This window comes from Macaca mulatta, chromosome 12 (assembly GCF_049350105.2).
Source record: "Macaca mulatta isolate MMU2019108-1 chromosome 12, T2T-MMU8v2.0, whole genome shotgun sequence".
In the NCBI taxonomy this organism is placed as follows: Eukaryota; Metazoa; Chordata; class Mammalia; order Primates; family Cercopithecidae; genus Macaca; species Macaca mulatta.
In genome coordinates, this window is record NC_133417.1 from 83,773,903 (window position 1) to 83,794,115 (window position 20,213).

Consider the following 20,213-nt stretch of genomic DNA (forward strand, 5'->3'; position numbering starts at 1 on the left):
TGAAGAAAGCATTAGAAATGTGTGAAAGCTTATTTCAAAAGGGATCATAATGGAAAAATAATTTGACTTAATTTCAATATAATAAAGGCTAAGATTTTTAAATTGTCTGAAACTGGTACTGAGCTTTTCATTAAAGCAAGTATCATGTGGGTGGACATTTTGATAGCCCTGTTTAGAGTGCTACAGTCTTATAAGGGTATCTATCTACAAAGTTCCTCAAGGTTCCACATGTTAAACATGTCAAAGTGACTTTTCATTTTCTATGTTCTTTTTCTTTAATTATACTTTAAGTTCTAAGGTACATGTGCACAACGTGCAGGTTTGTTACATATGTATACGTGTGCCATATTGGTGTGCTGCACCCATTAACTCGTCATTTACATTAGGTATATTATTTTCTATGTTCTATTATACCACTATGCATTTTTATAATACTCATTGGACACAAAACGAATATTAAACTAGGGTTGCATTTCTCTAGAGAATGACAATATCTATGCTGACTTTCTTTTTTCTAACATAGGGATAAATTTTTTATCAACTACTATGTGCTATATTCCCAGTTATTTCATCACTCAACAAAGCCACAACTGCATGAAAGGGCTTCAAGGCTGGGACTTTTGGGGGTGAATAAGAGCCTGATTGTGTTTGGTACACCAAGTTTTTAGTGAACCATATTTGAAGTCCTACAATCATATATATATATTTATATTTTTTCTTTATTGAATAAATAGAATTTTTTATGACTGCCAAAAAAGTACACTATTCTGAGCAAACAAAATTATTACCTTATCTGTCTTCTGCTTCCCAGGAAATTTCCTTAAAATTTTGTTCTAAACCTTGACTGGTCTCTTGATCATTTGGCCCCAAACACCAAGTGCTTGGCAGTATCATCCACCTGTTCCAATGAGAAAATCAAGAACACATTGTGTATTTAATACCCCTTAGAGATCAGTGAGGGCTAGACGCACATTTAGAAGTGGTCTATTTTGCACCATAATTCACAGGCAAGGAACATGAGGGTCAAAGATTTTAGTTGCCTAAATCCTCAGAGTTTTTCTGCAGCAAAGCTAGGATTAGAATTTAGGTCTTTAGCTCTTCCAAATAGTAACATTTTAAGAGGAGTAATACAGAATACTTCAATTCTTTAAAACAAGTGCTCTCTTCTCTAAGAATACAAGATTGAGACCGGGCTCAAAAGCATGATATTCAGTGTTCCACTATTTTAATAAGCAATATTTAGGACTTCGATTTACTTGCATAAAGGTACATGATAACCTCAACAAAAAGCCTACATTTACCCAATTAAAAAGGATTCAGATGGCCCTAGGTTTCTCAGGGCAACATCAATAGAGAGCCATTTATCTCATCTATGTTATCTCTAAATGGAAATGTTTATATTAGACATATAAAGGCATATCCATCATTAGAAATTTAAAACAAAAATGAAGATTGGTTGTAATTTATTTTCAGTAACATACACAGCCAATGTCATATAATTTAAATATCAGTTATACTCTGATTTCAAATATGTCTGTTGGTGTTATAAATATAACCATGTAATCTTTGCACTGTATATGGAGTCTGTTTGAGCCAACCTGCAAAGTTTCAGATTGGTGGAAAAAGAAATATTTCTCCATGTGTCCACACATGAAAAGGAATATAGCACAATGAGAAGCCAGTACATTTGACTATAGAAAACTGTCTTACCTTGCTTTGATTACTGTCCTTCCATAAAACAAACCACTATTCTGCAATGGAATGTTTAATAGGTGTATGTTAATGGTGGTTAAATATTAACCCCCATCATCATTTTTTCTCTTGAATTGGAGAAACGGCATTTATTAAGAGCATTTTGAGTCAATATTTATACAAGAATAAGCATCCCCTATCTGCAAAAGTTTGAATGAGATATTCAGATTAAATTTATTACCTTTACAGGAACTTAATGTCAAATTATACTTTAAGGAATTCCCAGTAAAGCTAAGAAACAGGCAAGTAAATTCTGTTGTTTCCAGGTATTTAGTAGACATAATATACATTTTATTATTAGCATATAAACCATTAGCAATAAAAAAGAAATAAACACACAAAACATTTGTTCCTGCAGTAATCATGTCTGCTTTAGTAACCTAAAGGTATGAGCTAGAAAAATTCATCTTTAAAGATCTAGATTCAGTACTTTTATGGAAGCTTGAAATACCATAACTAATGGATTGAAAAAAACCAACAGCTGCTTCTCAGCTAAGATTTATGATGTTGTTATTACACTAAAATTAAAGTAACTTCTAAGTTCTGTTTAGAAATAATTCTTTTTGGTTTGCTATCAATGAAGAATTTAAATGAATTTACATTTGAGGTTGATATATGTGTACACATATCTTAACAGTATCTCCCACCCTCTAACAGCTATCTGGAAATCTTGTTTGAAATATACAGATTTTTAATTATCTATTTTAAAACTGGAGTTGTGCTGAGCTTTTTATCCAGAGCATGCATATAAATAACTCTCTGTATGATACCACTGTTAAAATGAGAGAAGCGTATTTCTTCATCAAATCTAGGCCATAAGTTGCTAATGGCACTGGGGCCATTAGCATGAGGTGTTTTTCTAACCTAATCACATCACATATCACCTGGGCATTTTATGTATTACTGAATTCATAAAAGTAAGAACTCATGCACACACACACACGTATAGCAAAGATTCAAAACTCTTGAAATAGTTTTTATTCATTCACAGTGATCCTTATGGCATATAACACACTCTGCTATATAATTTTGATTCAGCCAACCAAGAATCTCTTACATTTAAAGAAATGGTACAGGCTTTTCTAATTCTGAGATTCTCTATGAGATGGTATCATTCCTTTCACTGATTTAATTTTTGCCTAGAATGGATTAGAGTCAGAGCACAGAGGAATGAGACTCATGTGCCAAGGAAAAGTCAGCTGTGGCCGGGCACAGGGGCTCATGCCAGCATTTTGGGAGGCTGAGGCAGGTGGATCACCTGAGGTCAAGAGTTTGGGACTAGTCTGGCCAACATGGAGAAACCCCGTCTCTATTAAAAGTACAAAAATTAGCCAGCATGGTGGCATGCACCTGTAATGCCAGCTACTCAGGAGGCTGAGGCAGGAGAATTGCTTGAACCCGGGAGGCAGAGGTTGCAGTGAGCCGAGATCACGCCACTGCACTCCAGCCTGGGCGACAAGAGCGAGACTTTGTCTAAAAAAAAGAAAAAAAAAAAAAAAAGTCCGCTGCAACTGAGGACCAGCCCCTGTACCTTAGACTGTGCTCCTGACTTGTCCAGGAACATCCTGTTAAACCTGGGCCATCTTTCATGATGTTCATAATCCATTTTGGGTTCTCAAAGTAAATCAGTATTGGTGCAATTATACAATGTATTGCCATAGATTTGAACAAAACCTATAATAGGTACTTTGTATATCCATTTATAAGTCCCAGATGGGGTCTTTACAGTGCTCTACTGCTTACACTACTATATTTACAAGGCCTTTGATAAAATACAAGTTTAATACTTGGCTTTTGTGGTGCATCAGTTCGTTTTCTTTTAAGTGACAAAGTACAATGCCATAATAATTTAGAATATTGACATATAAGACCAAAAATTACCCTCAAGAAAATGTTTAAAGGAAATGAAGAAAATAATTATATTTAACATTTAGATAATATAAAACAATTAGTTTCATTGAAAAGTTTCTAGTTAACTATAAGTGCCAAAATAGCCATTTGTATTCTATCATTTAATGAATTAACAAACTAAAATATGACTTTATGAAATACTGCTTTTTAAGGTATAATACAGAGGTTCGCATATTTTAGCTTAGGTTTCTAAGAAGAAATCTTAGAAATAATACTAGCAGCCGGGGCCTATCCTTGCTGATAGGAAAGTACATATCCACGGTAGCTACATTCATTCTTGCAGCACAGCAGATGACCAACTGGTAAATCATCTACTCCAGGATGTGATGTCAGAGGCCAAAAGGACTTCTTTTATTTTATTTTGGTCAAGTTATTATTGGAGAAAGCCCAGCTCAGCAATCCTGTAATCACAATTTCTATTTTTTCTCCCTTGATCTGTTGATAATGACAATGGCAGTTAATGATCAAATTTGATTTATGTTCCACATCAAGCATTCCCTCATTCTGGTGAGCATCATCTTCTTCAAGTAATTTACCTCTCTCAAATCTGCCCCCACCCCCACCAAAATATCAGAGGAAGGTACAAGAAAAAGCAAGCGTGACATGTCGCAACTAGATTTCAGGTTTCCATAATGTCTGCAACCAACGTACGGAAAAGCGGCAATTTCTTACAGCCTGCCTTTGCCTTGGTCTCTGGAGATGCCTGATCACTACACTGACAGCTCCCTAGCTTTTTCTCGAGAGCAGTTGTTGCAGACCTTCTGCTTTGGTGATTTTGTGTACTCTGATTAGTTTCAAGAGTTTTTTGTAGATTCTTTGGGATTTTCTAGGTAGAAAGTCATGATGTCTATAAATCAAATTAGTTTTATTTCTTTTAAAATCTTAATAACTTTTATGTTTTCCTGTCCACTCACTAGTGTTTCCAGTCAACATTGAATAAGAGTGGTAAGAGAGGATGTCCTTAAGTATGATGTTAGTTACAGGTTTTTATAGATGTTCTTTATCAAGTTGAGGAAGTTTCCTCTGCTACTAGTTTTCTGACAGTTTTTAAAAATTATCATGAACACATATTAGATTTTTGTCAAATGTTATTTCTGCATCAATTGATATAATTATCTTATTTTTCTTCTTTTGCCTGTGGATGTGGTGGATTCACTGATTGATTTTTGAATTCTGAAAGAGCTATATATACCTAGAACAAATCCCATGTCTTGTGTGGCATTCTTTTTATCCATTGTTAGATTTGACTTATTAGTGTTGTGTTGAGGATTTTTGTAATTATATTCATGGGAGATATCGGCTTTTAGTTTTCATTTCTTGTAATACCTTTACCTGGTTTTACTATTAGAGTAATTCTGACCCAAGAGAACAAGTTTAAAAAGAGTTCTCTCTGCTTCTATTTTCTGGAAGAGATGGTGGAGAATGGCTATTTTTTCCCCTTTAAATGTTTGGTAAATTTATCAGTTAAATCATCTAGGCCTTGTGTTTTCTTTTTTGGAAAGTTGTTAATTATTGGTTCAGTATATCTAACAGATAAAGGGCTTTTCAGGTTTTCTATTTCTGCTTGTGTGAGTTTTGGCAGGCTGTCTTTCAAGGAATTGATCTATTTCATTTCAGTTATCAAATTTGTGGGCTTAGAGTTGTTCATAGTACCCCTTGTTATTCTTTTAATGTGCATAGATCAGTAGTGGTGACCCTTCTTTCATTTCTAATATTGGTAATTTTTGTCTTCTCTCTTTTCTTGGTTATCCTGGCTAAAAGTATATCAATTTTATTGATCTGCTCAGAGAACAACTTTTGTTTTCATTGATTTTCTCTATTATTTTCCTGTTTTCAATGTCATTGATTTACACTCTCATTTTTAAGCTTTCTTTTATTCTGCTTGCTTTAGGCTTAAATCACTTTTCTTTCTCTAGTTTCCTAAGATGACAGCTCAGGTTGATTTTAGACTTTTTTCTTTCTAATATATGCGTTTAATGCTAAACATTTTCCTCTACACACTATTTTTCTACATCCCACATATTTTGATGTTTTATTTGTAATTTCGTATTTTTCAAAACATCTAAAATCCTTATTGAGATCTGTTTTTGATCTACATGTTATTTAGAGGTGTGCTGTTTAGTATAGTTTGAAGTCAGGTAGCGTGATGCCTTCAGCTTTGTTCTTTTGGCTTAGGATTGTCTTGGCAATGCGGGCTCTTTTTTGGGTCTGTATGAACTTTAAAGCAGATTTTTCCAATTCTGTGAAGAAAGTCATTGGTAGCTTAATGGGGATGGCATTGAATCTATAAATTACCTTGGGCAGTATGACCATTTCCACAATATTGCTTCTTCCTATCCATGAGCATAGTATGTTCTTCCATTTGTTTGTGTCCTCTTTTACTTCACTGAGCAGTGGTTTGTAGTTCTCCTTGAAGAGGTCCTTCACATCCCTTGTCAGTTGGATTCCTAGGTATTTTATTCTTTTTGAAGCTATTGTGAATGGGAGTTCACTCATGATTTGGCTCTCTGTTTGTCTGTCATTGGTGTATAAGAATGCTTGTGATTTTTGCACATTGATTTTGTATCCTGAGACTTTGCTGAAGTTGCTTATCAGTTTAAGGAAATTTTGGGCTGAGACGATAGGGTTTTCTAAATATACAATCATGTCATCTGCAAACAGGGACAAGTTGACTTCTTCTTTTCGTAACTGAATACCCTTGATTTCTTTCTCTTGCCTGATTGCCCTAGCCAGAACTTCCAACACTATGTTGAATAGGAGTGGTGAGAGAGGGCATCCCTGTCTTGTGCCAGTTTTCAAAGGGAATGCTTCCAGTTTTTGCCCATTCAGTATGATATTGGCTGTGGGTTTGTCATAAATAGCTCTTATTATTTTGAGATATGTTCCATCAATACTGACTTTATTGAGAGTTTTTAGCATGAAGGGCTGTTGAATTTTGTCAAACGCCTTTTCTGCATCTATTGAGATAATCATGTGGTTTTTGTCTTTGGTTCTGTTTATATGCTGGATTACGCTTATTGATTTGCATATGTTGAACCAGCCTTGCATCCCAGGGATGAAGCCCACTTCATCATGGTGGATAAACTTTTTGATGTGCTGCTGGATTAGGTTTGCCAGTATTTTGTTGAGGATTTTTGCATCGATGTTCATCAGGGATATTGGTCTAAAATTCTCTTTATTTGTTGTGTCTCTGCCAGGCTTTGGTATCAGGATGATGTTGGCCTCATAAAATGAGTTAGGGAGGATTCCCTCTTTTTCTATTGATTGGAATAGTTTCAGAAGGAATGGTACCAACTCCTCCTTGTACCTCTGGTAGAATTCGACTGTGAATCCATCTGGTCCTGGACTTTTTTTGGTTAGTAGGCTATTAATTATTGCCTCAATTTCAGAGCCTACTATTGGTTTATTCAGGGATTCAACTTCCTCCTGGTTTAGTCTTGGGAGAGTGTAAGTGTCCAGGAAATTATCCATTTCTTCTAGGTTTTCTAGTTTATTTGCATAGAGGTGTTTACAGTATTCTTTGATGGTAGTTTGTATTTCTGTGGGGTCGGTGGTGATATCCCTTTTATCATTTTTTATTGCGTCGATTTGATTCTTCTCTCTTTTCTTCTTTCTTAGTCTTGCTAGTGGTCTATCAATTTTGTTGACCTTTTCAGAAAACCAGCTCCTGGATTCATTGATTTTTGGAGGGTTTTTGTGTTTCTATCTTCTTCAGTTCTGCTCTGATCTTAGTTATTTCTTGCCTTCTGCTAGCTTTTGAATGTGTTTGCTCTTGCTTCTCTAGTTCTTTTAATTGTGATGTTAGGGTGTCAATTTTAGATCTTTCCTGCTTTCTCTTGTGGGCTTTTAGTGCTATAAATTTCCCTGTACACACTGCTTTAAATGTGTCCCAGAGATTCTGGTATGTTGTATCTTTGTTCTCATTGGTTTCAAAGAACATCTTTATTTCTGCCTTCATTTCATTATGTACCCAGTAGTCATTCAGGAGCAGGTTGTTCAGTTTCCATGTAGTTGAGCGGTTTTGATTGAGTTTCTTAGTCCTGAGTTCTAGTTTGATTGCACTGTGGTCTGAGAGACAGTTTGTTATAATTTCTGTTCTTTTACACTTGTTGAGGTGTGCTTTACTTCCAACTATGTGGTCAATTTTGGAATAAGCATGATGTGGTGCTGAGAAGAATGTATATTCTGTTGATTTGGGGTGGAGAGTTCTGTAGATGTCTATTAGATCCACTTGGTAGAGTTGAGTTCAATTCCTGGATATCCTTGTTAACTTTCTGTCTCGTTGTTCTATCTAATGTTGACAATGAGGTGTTAAAATCTCCCATTATTATTGTATGGGAGTCTAAGTCTCTTTGTAAATCTCTAAGGACTTGCTTTATGAATCTGAGTGTTCCTGTATTGGATGCATATATATTTAGGATAGTTAGCTCTTCCTGATGAATTGATCCCTTTACCACAATGTAATGGCCTTCTTTGTCTCTTTTGATCTTTGATGGTTTCAAGTCTGTTTTATCAGAGACTAGGATTGCAACCCCTGCTTTTTTTTTGTTTTCCATTTGCTTGGTAGATCTTCCTGCATCCCTTTATTTTGAGCCTATGTGTGTCTCTGCATGTGAGATGCATCTCCTGAATACAGCAAACTGATGGGTCTTGACTCTTTATCCAATTTGCCAGTCTGTGTCTTTTAATTGGACCATTTAGTCCATTTACATTTAAGGTTAATATTGTTATGTGTGAACTTGATCCTGTCATTATGATATTAGCTGGTTATTTTGCTCATTAGTTGATGCCGTTTCTTCCTAGCATTGATGGACTTTACATTTTGACATGTTTTTGCAATGGCTGGTACCAGTTGTTCCTTTCCATGTTTAATGCTTCCTTCAGGATCTCTTGTTGGGCAGGCCTGGTGGTGACAAAATCTTTAAGCATTTGCTTATGTGTAAAGGATTTTATTTCTCCTTCACTTATGAAACTTAGTTTGGCTGGATACGAAATTCTGGGTTGAAAATTCTTTTCTTTAAGAATATTGAATAATGGCTCCTACTCTCTTCTGGCTTGTAGAGTTTCTGCTGAGAGATCCGCTGTTAGTCTGATGGGCTTCCCTTTGTGGGTAACCCGACCTTTCTCTCTGGCTGCCCTTAACATTTTTTCCTTCATTTCAACTTTGGTGAATCTGACAATTATGTTTCTTGGAGTTGCTCTTCTCGAGTAGTATCTTTGTGGCATTCTCTGTATTTCCTGAATTTGAATGTTGGCCTGCCTTGGGGAGAGTTGGGGAGGTTCTCCTGGATGATATCCTGCAGTGTGTTTCCAATTTGGTTCCATTTTCCCCGTCACTTTCAGGCAAACCAATCAGACATAGATTTGGGCTTTTCACATAATTCCATATTTCTTGCAGGCTTTGTTCATTTCTTTTAACTCTTTTTTCTCTAAACTTCTCTTCTCGCTTCATTCATTCATTTGATCTTCAATCACTGATACTCCTTCTTCCAGTTGTTTGAGTTGGTTACTGAAGCTTGTGCATTTGTCACGTAGTTCTTGTGTCATGTTTTTCATCTCTATCAGTTCTAACTATACTACAAGGCTACAGTAACCAAAAACAGCATGGTACTGGTTCCAAAACAGACATATAGACCAATGGAACAGAACAGAGCCCTCAGAAATAATACCACACATCTACAGCCATCTGATCTTTGACAAACCTCACAAAAACAAGAAATGGGGAAAGGATTCCCTATTTAATAAAAGGTGCTGGGAAAATTGGCTGGCCATAAGTAGAAAGTTGAAACTGGATCCCTTCCTTACTCCTTACATGAAAATTAATTCAAGATGGGTTGAGACTTAAATGTTAGACCTGAAACCATAAAAACCCTAGAAGAAAACCTAGGTAATACCATTCAGGACATAGGCATGGGCAAGGACCTCATGTCTAAACACCAAAAGCAACGGCAACAAAAGCCGAAATTGACAATTGGGATCTAATGAAGCTAAAGAGCTTCTGCACAGCAAAAGAAACTACTATCAGAGTGAACAGGCAACCTACAGTATGGGAGAAAATTTTTGTAAACTACTCATCTGACAAAGGGCTAATATCCAGAACCTACAAAGAACTCAAACAAATTTACAAGAAAAAAACAACCCCATCAAAAAGTGGGCAAAGGATATGAACAGACACTTCTCAAAAGAAGACATTCATACAGCCAACAGACACATGAAAAAATGCTCATCATCACTCGCCATCAGAGAAATGCAAATCAAAACCAAAATGACATACCATCTCACACCAGTTAGAATGGCAATCATTAAAAAATCAGGAAACAACAGGTGCTGGAGAGGATGTGGAGAAATAGGAACACTTTTACACTGTTGGCGGGACTGTAAACTAGTTCAACCATTGTGGAAAACAGTGTGGTGATTCCTCAAGGATATAGAACTAGAAATACCATTTGACCCAGCCATCCCATTATTGGGGATATACCCAAAGGATGATAAATCATGCTGCTATAAAGACACATGCACACGTATGATTATTGTGGCACTATTCACAATAGCAAAGACTTGGAATCAACCTAAATGTCCATCAGTGACAGACTGGATTAAGAAAATGTGGCACATATACACCATGGAATACTACGCAGCCATAAAAACGGATGAGTTCATGTCCTTTGTAGGGACATGGATGCAGCTGGAAACCATCATTCTCTGTAAACTATTGCAAGAACAGAAAACCAAACACTGCGTGTTCTCACTCATAGGTGGGAATTGAACAATGAGATCACTTGGACACCGGAAGGGGAACATCACACACTGGGGCCTATTGTGGGGAGGGCGGAGGGGGGAGGGATAGTATTAGGAGATATACCTAATGTAAATGACGAGTTAATGGGTGCAGCACACCAACATGGCACCTGTATACGTATGTAACAAACCTGCACGTTGTGCATATGTACCCTAGAACTTAAAGTGTAAAAAAAAAAAAAAAAAAAGAAGTGTGCTGTTTAATCTACAAATATTTCTGGATTTTTGAGCTTTGTTATTAATTTCTTGTTTCATTCCATTGCAGTCTGTAAACCTGCTTTTGTATAATTATTATTCTTTTAAATTTTTAATGTATGATGTATGGCCAAGAATGTGGTCTATCTTAGAAAATGCTCCATGTGAGCATGAGAAGAATGTGTATTTTGCCTTTGTTGGATGGCATATTCTATGTGTCAATTAGATGAAGTAGATTGATAGTGTTGTTTAGGTCAGTATTTCTTAATTTTTGACTGTTAGTAATCCCATTTTTTAATCTCTCTTTTCCTTCCTTTTATTGTATATAGTCTTACTTTCATTATATGTCTAAACACAACTTTCTTTCTGCCTTCCTCGACCCCTGTTGTGAATAGTTTCAGCTTCCTTTAGAACTCTTTGTACCATAGTGCACTTAGGGGGTGATGTTCACATAGAAGATGAAAAGTTACTGATTGACTGAAATGTACCAAGGTGATCCCTTCAAATCAAGAAGGAAGCAGAGGTATTCCAGCACACCACAGGAGTGCTGGTTTGAAAGGCTGACTGGTGTCCAGTAACGGTCTCTAGGAATTTTATTACCAGAGACTTGTATTGGTTCTTCTAAAACATGGTCATTGTATTAGCTTCCTAGGGCTGCCATAACAAAGTACCACAAACAGAGTGGCTTGAAACAACAGAAATGTATTATTTCATAGTTCAGAAGGCTAGAAATCCAAAAGTCCAAACTCTAAAGTAAAGCAACCATTCTCCCTCCAAGGGCTTTAGGGAAGAATCTTTCCTCACTTCCTTTAGCTTCCAGTGATTGCAATCTCTGGTGCACCTTGGCTGATAGCAGCTGCATTACTCCAATCTCTGCCTCTGTTGTCATGTGTCATGTACTGCCTCCTCCCTGTGTGTCTCCTCTGTGTCTCTGTGTCTGCCATGGCCTCCTTATAAAGACACCAGGAACTGGATGTAGGGTCCACCTTGACACTACTAAACCCAGTAGAGTCCTCTTACTGGGTAACAAAAATTGTCATGTAGAAACATTTTATTGGGGTCTCTAACTTTTTCTCGGGGAGTTCCCTAAAAACATTTCCAGAATCCATAGGAAATTCACACAGTCAGGGAAGCTGAAAGCCAAAGCTGACACTGAGCATCCTCACCGTGTTGTGTAGCCAGTTTATCCCTTCTAGTTTTACATATCCCCAGTCACCACCCCTAAGTGGAACACAGCCTGCAAATCTTTCATCTTTCCATAGACCCCATTTTCTCACCAGAAATTATGTTCTTTAAGTGGGGAAGCATTCTTATTTAATCTACTAGTCCAGACCAGAATGTGATAAGAAATGCTATTACTCTTGTAAGAGTAATAGAAACGAATAAAAATGCATTTTAAAAGGCACCTTCTGGAGCTGCATTCACTTGAATCAAAGGCTGGCCCTGCAGGGTTGGCATGGCAGCAGCTGCTAGAGGAGCGGCTCTGGAGCAAATGGGCATATTCGCCTTTCTGACTCTGCCAAGTAAGTGGTTTCCTACCTTGTCTGCATTTCCAGCTGACTCTGTTTTCCAACAGCTTGTTTGTGTGTGGGTGTGCATAATAATTATTACAAAGAGAGGTGGCTGTCTGCCATCATTAGCATAATATGTGCTGGAGACAATTTGCCATGGATAAAGTATGTCCTTTTATATTTCACTGATTTTTTATGCTCAAAAGATTTTATCACATGATTTTTTAAAATGCATACGTAAGATAAAAATATCATTTTGTAGATACTTGAATCAATAAAGTTCTTGTAAAAAGAACAGTTGTTGAATGACAAAGGAAAAAGATGATTTCATTTTATTACCTAGTTCTGGAGCTGCTATTTCACAAGTATTGATGTTTACGTGCATTCTAAATGGAAAAAGAGCCATGGCAAGGAGCCATGAGAATACAGATAGAAAACGTCATGTTATGTAACTATTATTTTTCTGGTTTAAAGAAAAATTGGATTTGATCTATTTTTTCCATCTACTCATATGGTTAAAATACATTTTGATTTCACCCAGTTTTTATTGTGCGAATTGGGAATACACATGCATTCTTGTCTACACAATTATTTCTGCACTCTTGCTCTTTAAGGAAGATAGGATGTTAATTTTATGGTACAAAAAAGGAGGATCCCAGGAATCCGATTTGCCCTGTCCTGGGTTACACAAATGAAACTGCTGTTGAACAGAAGGAAGAGTGAGCAGGCCAAACACTCAAACTCTCAACACAAAGGCTTGTTCACCCTGAGGAGTGTCATGCCTCCAACCTGCACTGATGCTCAGATGGTTCCTGATGTTATACAAACTCTCACCATCAAAAGGAACAATGCTGTGGAGATTCATGGAAAAAGGCCAGAATCACAGCTGTGTGCTTCCTGTTTTTGAGGTTGAATTCATGCACAACTGATAGCATTCAAATCTCATCTCCTGTGATGAGCACAGACAAAATGAATTGTTTTTGCTTTAAAAAGGACACTTTTTCATTTAAGTCAGTGCAAATCTTTTAGCTTTCCAATGCAACTCAAGATTCCGCTTATTATAAATGGAAAAGTCTGTCATGCTTTGGCATTTACATTGACACAATATCAGAGCATACTGTTAGGAGGTATTTTATTTTGTTTCAACTAACTTATTTCATGGCTGCACTTAAAATGCCGTGCATGCAACAGGAGTGTCAAAAGCTTCAGATGGTAATTTTTAGTAAGAAATGGTCATGAATAAAGACAAACATAAAGCAGAACAAAATAAGATATTCTTTCCTTTCTTCATTTGGAATTCAAATACTCTTAAGTTCTTGGATTTGGCTTTCTTTATATTTACAAGTATGTATGAAATACTGGTTTCAAATAAGATCTGTTCACAGCCCAGATTACTGAGCCCCAGCTACAATTAAATATTGATCATTTACGTAGTGTTTTAAAGAAGTACATAAATTCTGGTTTTGACAGTTTGGATTTAGTCATAGAGAGTGGAGGCATCCACTTCCTCATACCGGATGATGATTTATGCCTGAGTACATATGTTTTAAAATGTTGGAACGCTTTCATATGTTGGAACAATATTGATCCAGGAACAACAATCCTGGACCTTTCCTCTTTCCTCCTCACTATTATTTTAGTCCCTCGTGCCAGCATCTATTTTTAAATTGAAATTTTCAATCAGGGTCTAGCCCAGAGGGTCTGGAGGGTTCTCACACAAGTTTTTCAGATGAGGTGAGAAATTTTCAAGCATGCTTCATTGTTAGGGCCTGATTTGGATTGACTCCTGTCTATAAGAAGGGAGAATTATCTTTGTCTTTTTACATTTCCCCTCTCCTCTCTCTAAAAGGGGAGAAAAACAAGCTAGGTTTATTTATTTATTTTTTTTTACCCTTGGCAACAATTCAATTCAAACGAGTTTACTGAGTGTGACTGTGTCTCAGGTACTGGCAATACAAGGACAACAGGGCTGTCATGGATCCTGCTGATAAGGTTCTTACCACCTAGCCAGAGGAAACAGATGCTCAAACCTGCAATTCCCGTGTGTGTATTCAGGGGTGTGGCTGGGCAGTGCAGGTGCTGACAGTGCACATGGCAGGACCATCTACTCTGGACTTGATGGGTCAGGAGGCTTTTCAGGGGAAGCTGTGTCTCAGTGGAACTGGAACATAAGCAAGACTTAAGTCACATGAAGAGAGGGTGGTGAAGATAGTAAGAAAGTTATAGGAAGAAAGGGCTGGAGAGAAGAGCATGACAGGTGAAAACCCTGAGGTTAAATGTCACTTCGCTAGGGGTTGGGGGTAATAAGAGGAGATCAAACAGAGGGTGGAGAGGGGAGGCCAGGTTGTAAAAGGCCTATGAACTACTTGAGGAATTTTAAATTTGAGCAAAGCAGTTAGGACAGTCTTATAGTCATCTATTTTAAGTATGTGTCTTGATTATGAGTGAAAGAGGTTACCATTATTGATTAAAATAGCTAAAAAGTTGTCTGCATCTTGTTCAAATATTTTAAATATCATAGAATATTCAGAGATTCAAATGTAAAGATTCCTACGGTAAATTTCTCTTGGAATTGAGTGTGAAAAACTACCACCAAATATTTATACGTCCTTTTATTGGAAAATCAAAGCTGGAAAACTCAATGATTTTGCCTTATGAAAACTTAAAAACATTTTGTTTTGCAGTTCTTTGAAGTATCAAGTATTTACAATTTGTTTAAGAGTTTGGAAGTTTTAAAAAGTTTTCTGGTGAAAATCTTGAGTTTAATTTTCACCAGAAAACCTGCTAGACAAATTCTAGAAGAGCTGTAACACATATAATTTTTAATCTTTCTTTTCATTTTAGTTTTCTTGTTGAAAATCTTTTGATATTACTAACCATTCAGGATTTTCTCTAGAAGTAAATGGTTATAAATTAGGTATATACCTTAAAATAGAAACAACACTTAAATTTCCTGGGTCTTATGTTTTTAACCAGTAACTGCAATTGATACTTTCATAAGAAGAATTGTTTGCTCAAGACAGAAATCCCAGCAAAAAGGAAAATCACACTTAAGTTTTTGAAATTAAAACATAACCAGAAGAATAACTGAATAATTATTCTTTACTGCTGTGGGAGTCAATCAATAGCCCAGAGGAACAGGTAGATGGATAGGTACACAGAAAGCTATCTGTACTATATCTTGAATATCAGCATAGTACTCTTTTCTGATCTTTGTGCTCCCCACACCCACCTTTCTCTCTCTCTCTCAAAATGGATTTTGCATGCTTTTTTCCATCATACACCATGGATATATATGCATCTCACTCTGCTCCCCAAAGAGTTAACATGAACAAGCATGCAATAGAAAAAGCAAACCAGGAATTCCCATGCCCTAACAACCTCAACACACAAATTCAACCATGTTGACAAAATGGGAAGGGAGATCCTGCCAAATTCATAAGAAAGAGAAAGTGGGAAGAGAGACAGTTTGTTACCAGGTCTCACCTGCCTTCTTTGGACATGAACAGGTTTTTACTCTTTAGCTTCAACATAGGCAATAGCAGTTAGGCAAGATTCGAACATTATTTGAAATTGGACAAAAAGGATACAAGAGGCCGGGTATGGTGGCTCATACCTGTAATCCTGGCACTTTGGGAGGCTGAGGCCCAGCCTGGCCAACATGATGAAACCTGGTTTCTACTACAAACACAAACATTAGGTAGGCATGCCTATAATCCTAGCTACTCGGGAGGCTGAAGCAGAAGAATCGCTTGAACCCGGAGGTGGAGGTTGCCAAGATGGCACCACTGCACTGGGCAACGGAGAAAGAGTCTTTCTCAAAAAAAAAAAAAAAAAAAAAAAGAAAAAGAAAAAAAAAGTAGTTAAGAGAAATTCCTTAGGATGTTGTATATACAAGCTTTTAATATGGTTCTATCAAAATTTAGAAGGAAACGGAGATTTAATTTTTTAATTGAATTGGATATGCAGCACAAGAAAGTATATGCCAACTTTTTACTTGACTACACATTTCACATCTTCAGATAACATTCAGCAACTTTTTAATAACAACTTGAATATATTATATTTAAATATTTTGGTTATTTGTAGACAGTCTTCCAGCAACATAATTAATTTCTTCCCTTCATCAAAAATCTGTAATGAATTATTCTTTCAACTGAAGATTTTCCTCAGCATAGTAAGACTACATTTAAAATCTAAAAAACAAATGCCTCCCTACTTCATGCTTATTTTTAAAAGGAGGCCAAAAAATGATCTTTTCTGAATAAAGTGTTGCAGAAAGGCATAGAATACTTCAATATTATAGTAACAATTATTATAATAAAAGGATAGAATTCATCTCATACCATTCTATTACATGTTTCCCCTTGGAACAAACAAAATGTATCCTCCTGAGTTTAATTTCAAGTCTTTGAAAAGAATGCAGTCTTAAGAAATTAGATAGGAATTTAAGTTCTAATTCATAAAACATCACTTTCCCCCATAGAACTCGTTGAAAATTACATATTAACAGCACCCCTTTAATATTCTAAAAAAACAGCATCTAAAAAAAAATAAAGAAATAGTGAGCAGGAGGCCAGTCTGATGACAAATTACATTAAACAATATCATTATCCTTAGCCCTCAGAGTGCTTTCCATTTTCCAGATGTTTAAAAGACACAAAATGAAAACTCTCAATTGCCCAAGAGGTAGATGATGAACTCATTTTCCAGACAGGAAACTGGGGCAATGAGATACTTTGCCATAGAGTATAAAAATGGTCATCAGCAGAATCAAGATTAGAAGCAGAAACACCTGGTTACAATGTACACATTGCTGCTCAAAACACATCAATAGAATGTCAGGAATAATGCTGGTTCTTTCTTGCAACCCGTATTCCATCTTGCTATATGACATGCAGAGCTGACAAAAGATGGAAGCTCTATTTAAAGTTGATGGCACGTCTATTCTCCAATGTCAAATCCGTGAGAGCAACATGAGGAATGATTATTTACAGTGTCATCATCAGACTCAGGAATGTCGTCTGTGTTGAAATTACACAGAATGCATTTCAGTAAAAAGATCAAGACATGGAAAGCAAAATTAAAGGACAGCTAATGCAAAAATACAACATCAATTCAATAGTTCTACCGATATTCCCTACAAAGAGATGTTTTTAAATACAATTAAAAATAAATAAACAACTGTATTTGAAATTTAGCACATCTCTATGCCAATGTCAGCCTTCATCTGCACACCCTTAAATTAGGAGGGAGTAGGCATAGAATAGTTTTGCTGCATATTATGTTGAAAACATCTCTTTCTAGAGTACAAAAATATGTTCTTATCCACTACAGATAATTTATCAAGCTTTTCAACTATATTAAACACTCAAGAAAATTTGATTATTTCACCTAGCAGTGGTATTGGCCAAACAGGTATGGTGATGAGACTGGAGATACACTTGGTGGGAGATGCTTTGCAGGAGGTGCAGGAAGATAAACAGTGGCATTGTTCTTTAGGTACATGAGAATGATGTCCATTGGTGCCAATACCACAGTTATTGTGTGAGTAGCCAGTACATTAGGGACACACTAACATAGACGACACACAGCGTTATCCAGTTTATTCTTGTGATTGGCGGCCTGCAGTTACCCGTCACATGGAGGATGACATTGGAAGAGAGAGTGCCGCTAGGGTTTTGGGCCTGAGCCACATAGAGGCCTTCGTCTCCCTTGCATACCTTCGGAATGAACACGGAATGCCTTGTCTCCTTGTGTAAAACCTGTAAGTGCCCATCTGTAGACAGTTTCTGGCCCTTCTTGTACCTGAAGCAGAGAGGCAGTTTTTAAAGTCAGGATTGCTGTTCATTCACATTATTTCCAAGTTCTAATAACGGTTGCAAATAGGCCTATTACCACGCAATATTCTCTAGGATTAGTAGGAACATTGTAGCCACAACAAATTCCAGTGGGGCTCTTTATCTTTTTTTCTTTAGTAGGCTAGAGTGCAGTAGCAGAATCAGAGATCACTGCAGCCTCAAACTCCTGGGCTCAAGCAGTCCTCCCACCTCTGGCTCTCAAGTAGCTGGGACTACAGGCGCCTACTACCATGAGCAGGCTAAGTTTTTCATTTTTCATTTTTCTTAAGAGACAGGATCTCACGTGTTACCCAGACTGGTCTTGAACTCCTGGTTTCAAGCAATCTGCCTCCCTCAGCCTCCTGAGTAGCTGGTATTATGGGCTGTTTATCTTTCAAGCTGAAGTTGGCAACTGGTGGGGAGAGAATTGCTTCGACTGGCTCAGACAATGTTTTTGGAAAACTGAATTTTTTGAAATCCTTTAAAAATTGGAATATTGCAAATGAAAATTCAGATATACAGCTACATCTAAAAACAAAAACAAAACAGACCATCTGGTCACATTAGGCCACCATTTGCTTATAGTAACAATTATCTAGGGTGTGAAATGGCACCCTCATGTTGTCCAGCTTTATTCTTTTTGCCACTCTGGAACAGCAGCTGGGACTCCTCAGAAATTGTATTGGAGTGAGACTCATCTACTCCATCATATTCATACCATGATATCCACACGACAATACAGATGTGCTGTTTTAGAGGACTGGACTTAACATCACCTCCTGATGAAATCACTTCATTTAATTTTTTTAAAGCAATTTCATTAGAAGAAAATGGCTTGTAAATATAAAAGGTATTTATGCAACTGGATTATGACTAATAACATATTTCTAAAAGTTTCCTATGAACATGAGTGCTTAACTGCATGTTTTTATAAAGCAAATAGTTTATTTTGTATATCTGAGATTCTTGTTTATTTATTTATACCCACAATCAACCACTCAGGGGGGATGACAAATCTGAATCGTCTTCTGTTCCCATTGCCTAAGTGATAACTTTGCCTTTTCCTGGGTGTCCTAAAAATGTATGATATCCTGAAAGCTTGTCAGTTACTATTTGAGCACAGTTGTAAATCTGATGGCAAAACATTTGTTTACAACACTGTGATATTCTTCAACAACATGTAAGTAGCAGTGGTTCTTTAACCACATACACACTAACCAAATTATTAATATTTACTGTGTGGACAAAAACAAGAAATACATCTGACAACATTTTTCTTTGGAGTGAACTGAGATTTAATAATGAATTAAATATTTTTAAAATTCATAAATATGACACTCCTGATTTGTAAAAAAACATGCAATAATAAAGACAATAAAACAAAAAGCAAAAGTGACCGCACTAACATAGCACAAGTGCAGTTTCTTTTAATAATTTGAGAAACCAGAGTTTTCTCATAAGTTCCTTAGATAACTGGTTCATATTTCAAGTACCATTAATGGGCACACACAATAATCGAAACTGATCATTTAATATCTACTGAAATATTGTGATCAATAAATGCTATTTTACTTAATCTTAGTTTATAAGTATAAACTAGGTCTCGCAGATTTGTAACTTTGTCCTCAAATAAATTTACTTAAGGATGAGAATTTTCCAAATGTTTAAAAGTAACCCACATATTGAGAAAGAACTGCTTTTGTTACCAACAGTAGGCAATCCAAAACCAGTATTCTACAGTTTGCTTTTACTGAAACAAATAGGCTAAAAAATAATGATGTCTCCAGAGTGAAATCATATCGTTCACAGCCCAGTTATTATACTACCTTACAAAAATGAGTTTATTGCCTGTCACCTGGAACAACTGTGACAGAAATATTTTTATTCCATCTCTCATATTGAAAAAATTTGTAAAAAGAAATCCTAGTAAAACAAAATGTTACAAAGATGACATGTGTGACTCTGTTGGAAAGAGGAAAAAGATGAAAGAGGTAAATGAGAGAGAAGGGGAAAAAACCAAATTCTTGTATTTTTCAATTGCATAAAGGTAGTTAAAACAAGCAGATGCCATGCTTATATAGAAATAGACAATAGAAAATAATTTCAACCCACAATCTTTAGAAATGTGGAATGTTTAACACAGAAAAAAACAAGCACAACCAACCTACAGTGCTTTGGAAATTTGTTAAATTATTAGTACTTTATA

General features: G+C 36.3%; 1 protein-coding gene, 1 long non-coding RNA gene and 1 other non-coding gene across 13 annotated transcripts in view; 1 reads left to right on the plus strand and 2 right to left on the minus strand.

Annotated features, from left to right (window-relative positions):
• The window catches only part of CCDC141 (coiled-coil domain containing 141), a 247,151-nt gene that overhangs the window by 20,797 nt on the left and 206,141 nt on the right, over window positions 1-20,213 (minus strand). For 4 of the 11 annotated variants that reach the window (XM_077957278.1, XM_077957275.1, XM_077957277.1 and 1 more), the window contains one exon: window positions 16,045-17,975. In XM_077957278.1, coding sequence (XP_077813404.1) covers window positions 17,708-17,975 — 268 coding nt within the window. In that variant the 3' untranslated portion in view covers window positions 16,045-17,707. Of the gene's footprint in view, window positions 1-788; window positions 899-3,102; window positions 3,226-15,723; window positions 15,981-16,044; window positions 17,976-20,213 lie in introns of those variants that run through there. The other 7 variants (XM_077957276.1, XM_077957274.1, XM_028830891.2 and 4 more) reach the window with 5 other exon arrangements.
• On the plus strand, window positions 12,681-15,909 carry LOC144333425 (uncharacterized). Its single transcript, XR_013402064.1, has 2 exons — window positions 12,681-14,914; window positions 15,012-15,909. It is a non-coding gene; the product is annotated as an uncharacterized LOC144333425 (long non-coding RNA).
• Window positions 14,924-14,982, minus strand: LOC114671598 (U7 small nuclear RNA). The gene has a single exon (XR_003721632.1). It is a non-coding gene; the product is annotated as a U7 small nuclear RNA (small nuclear RNA).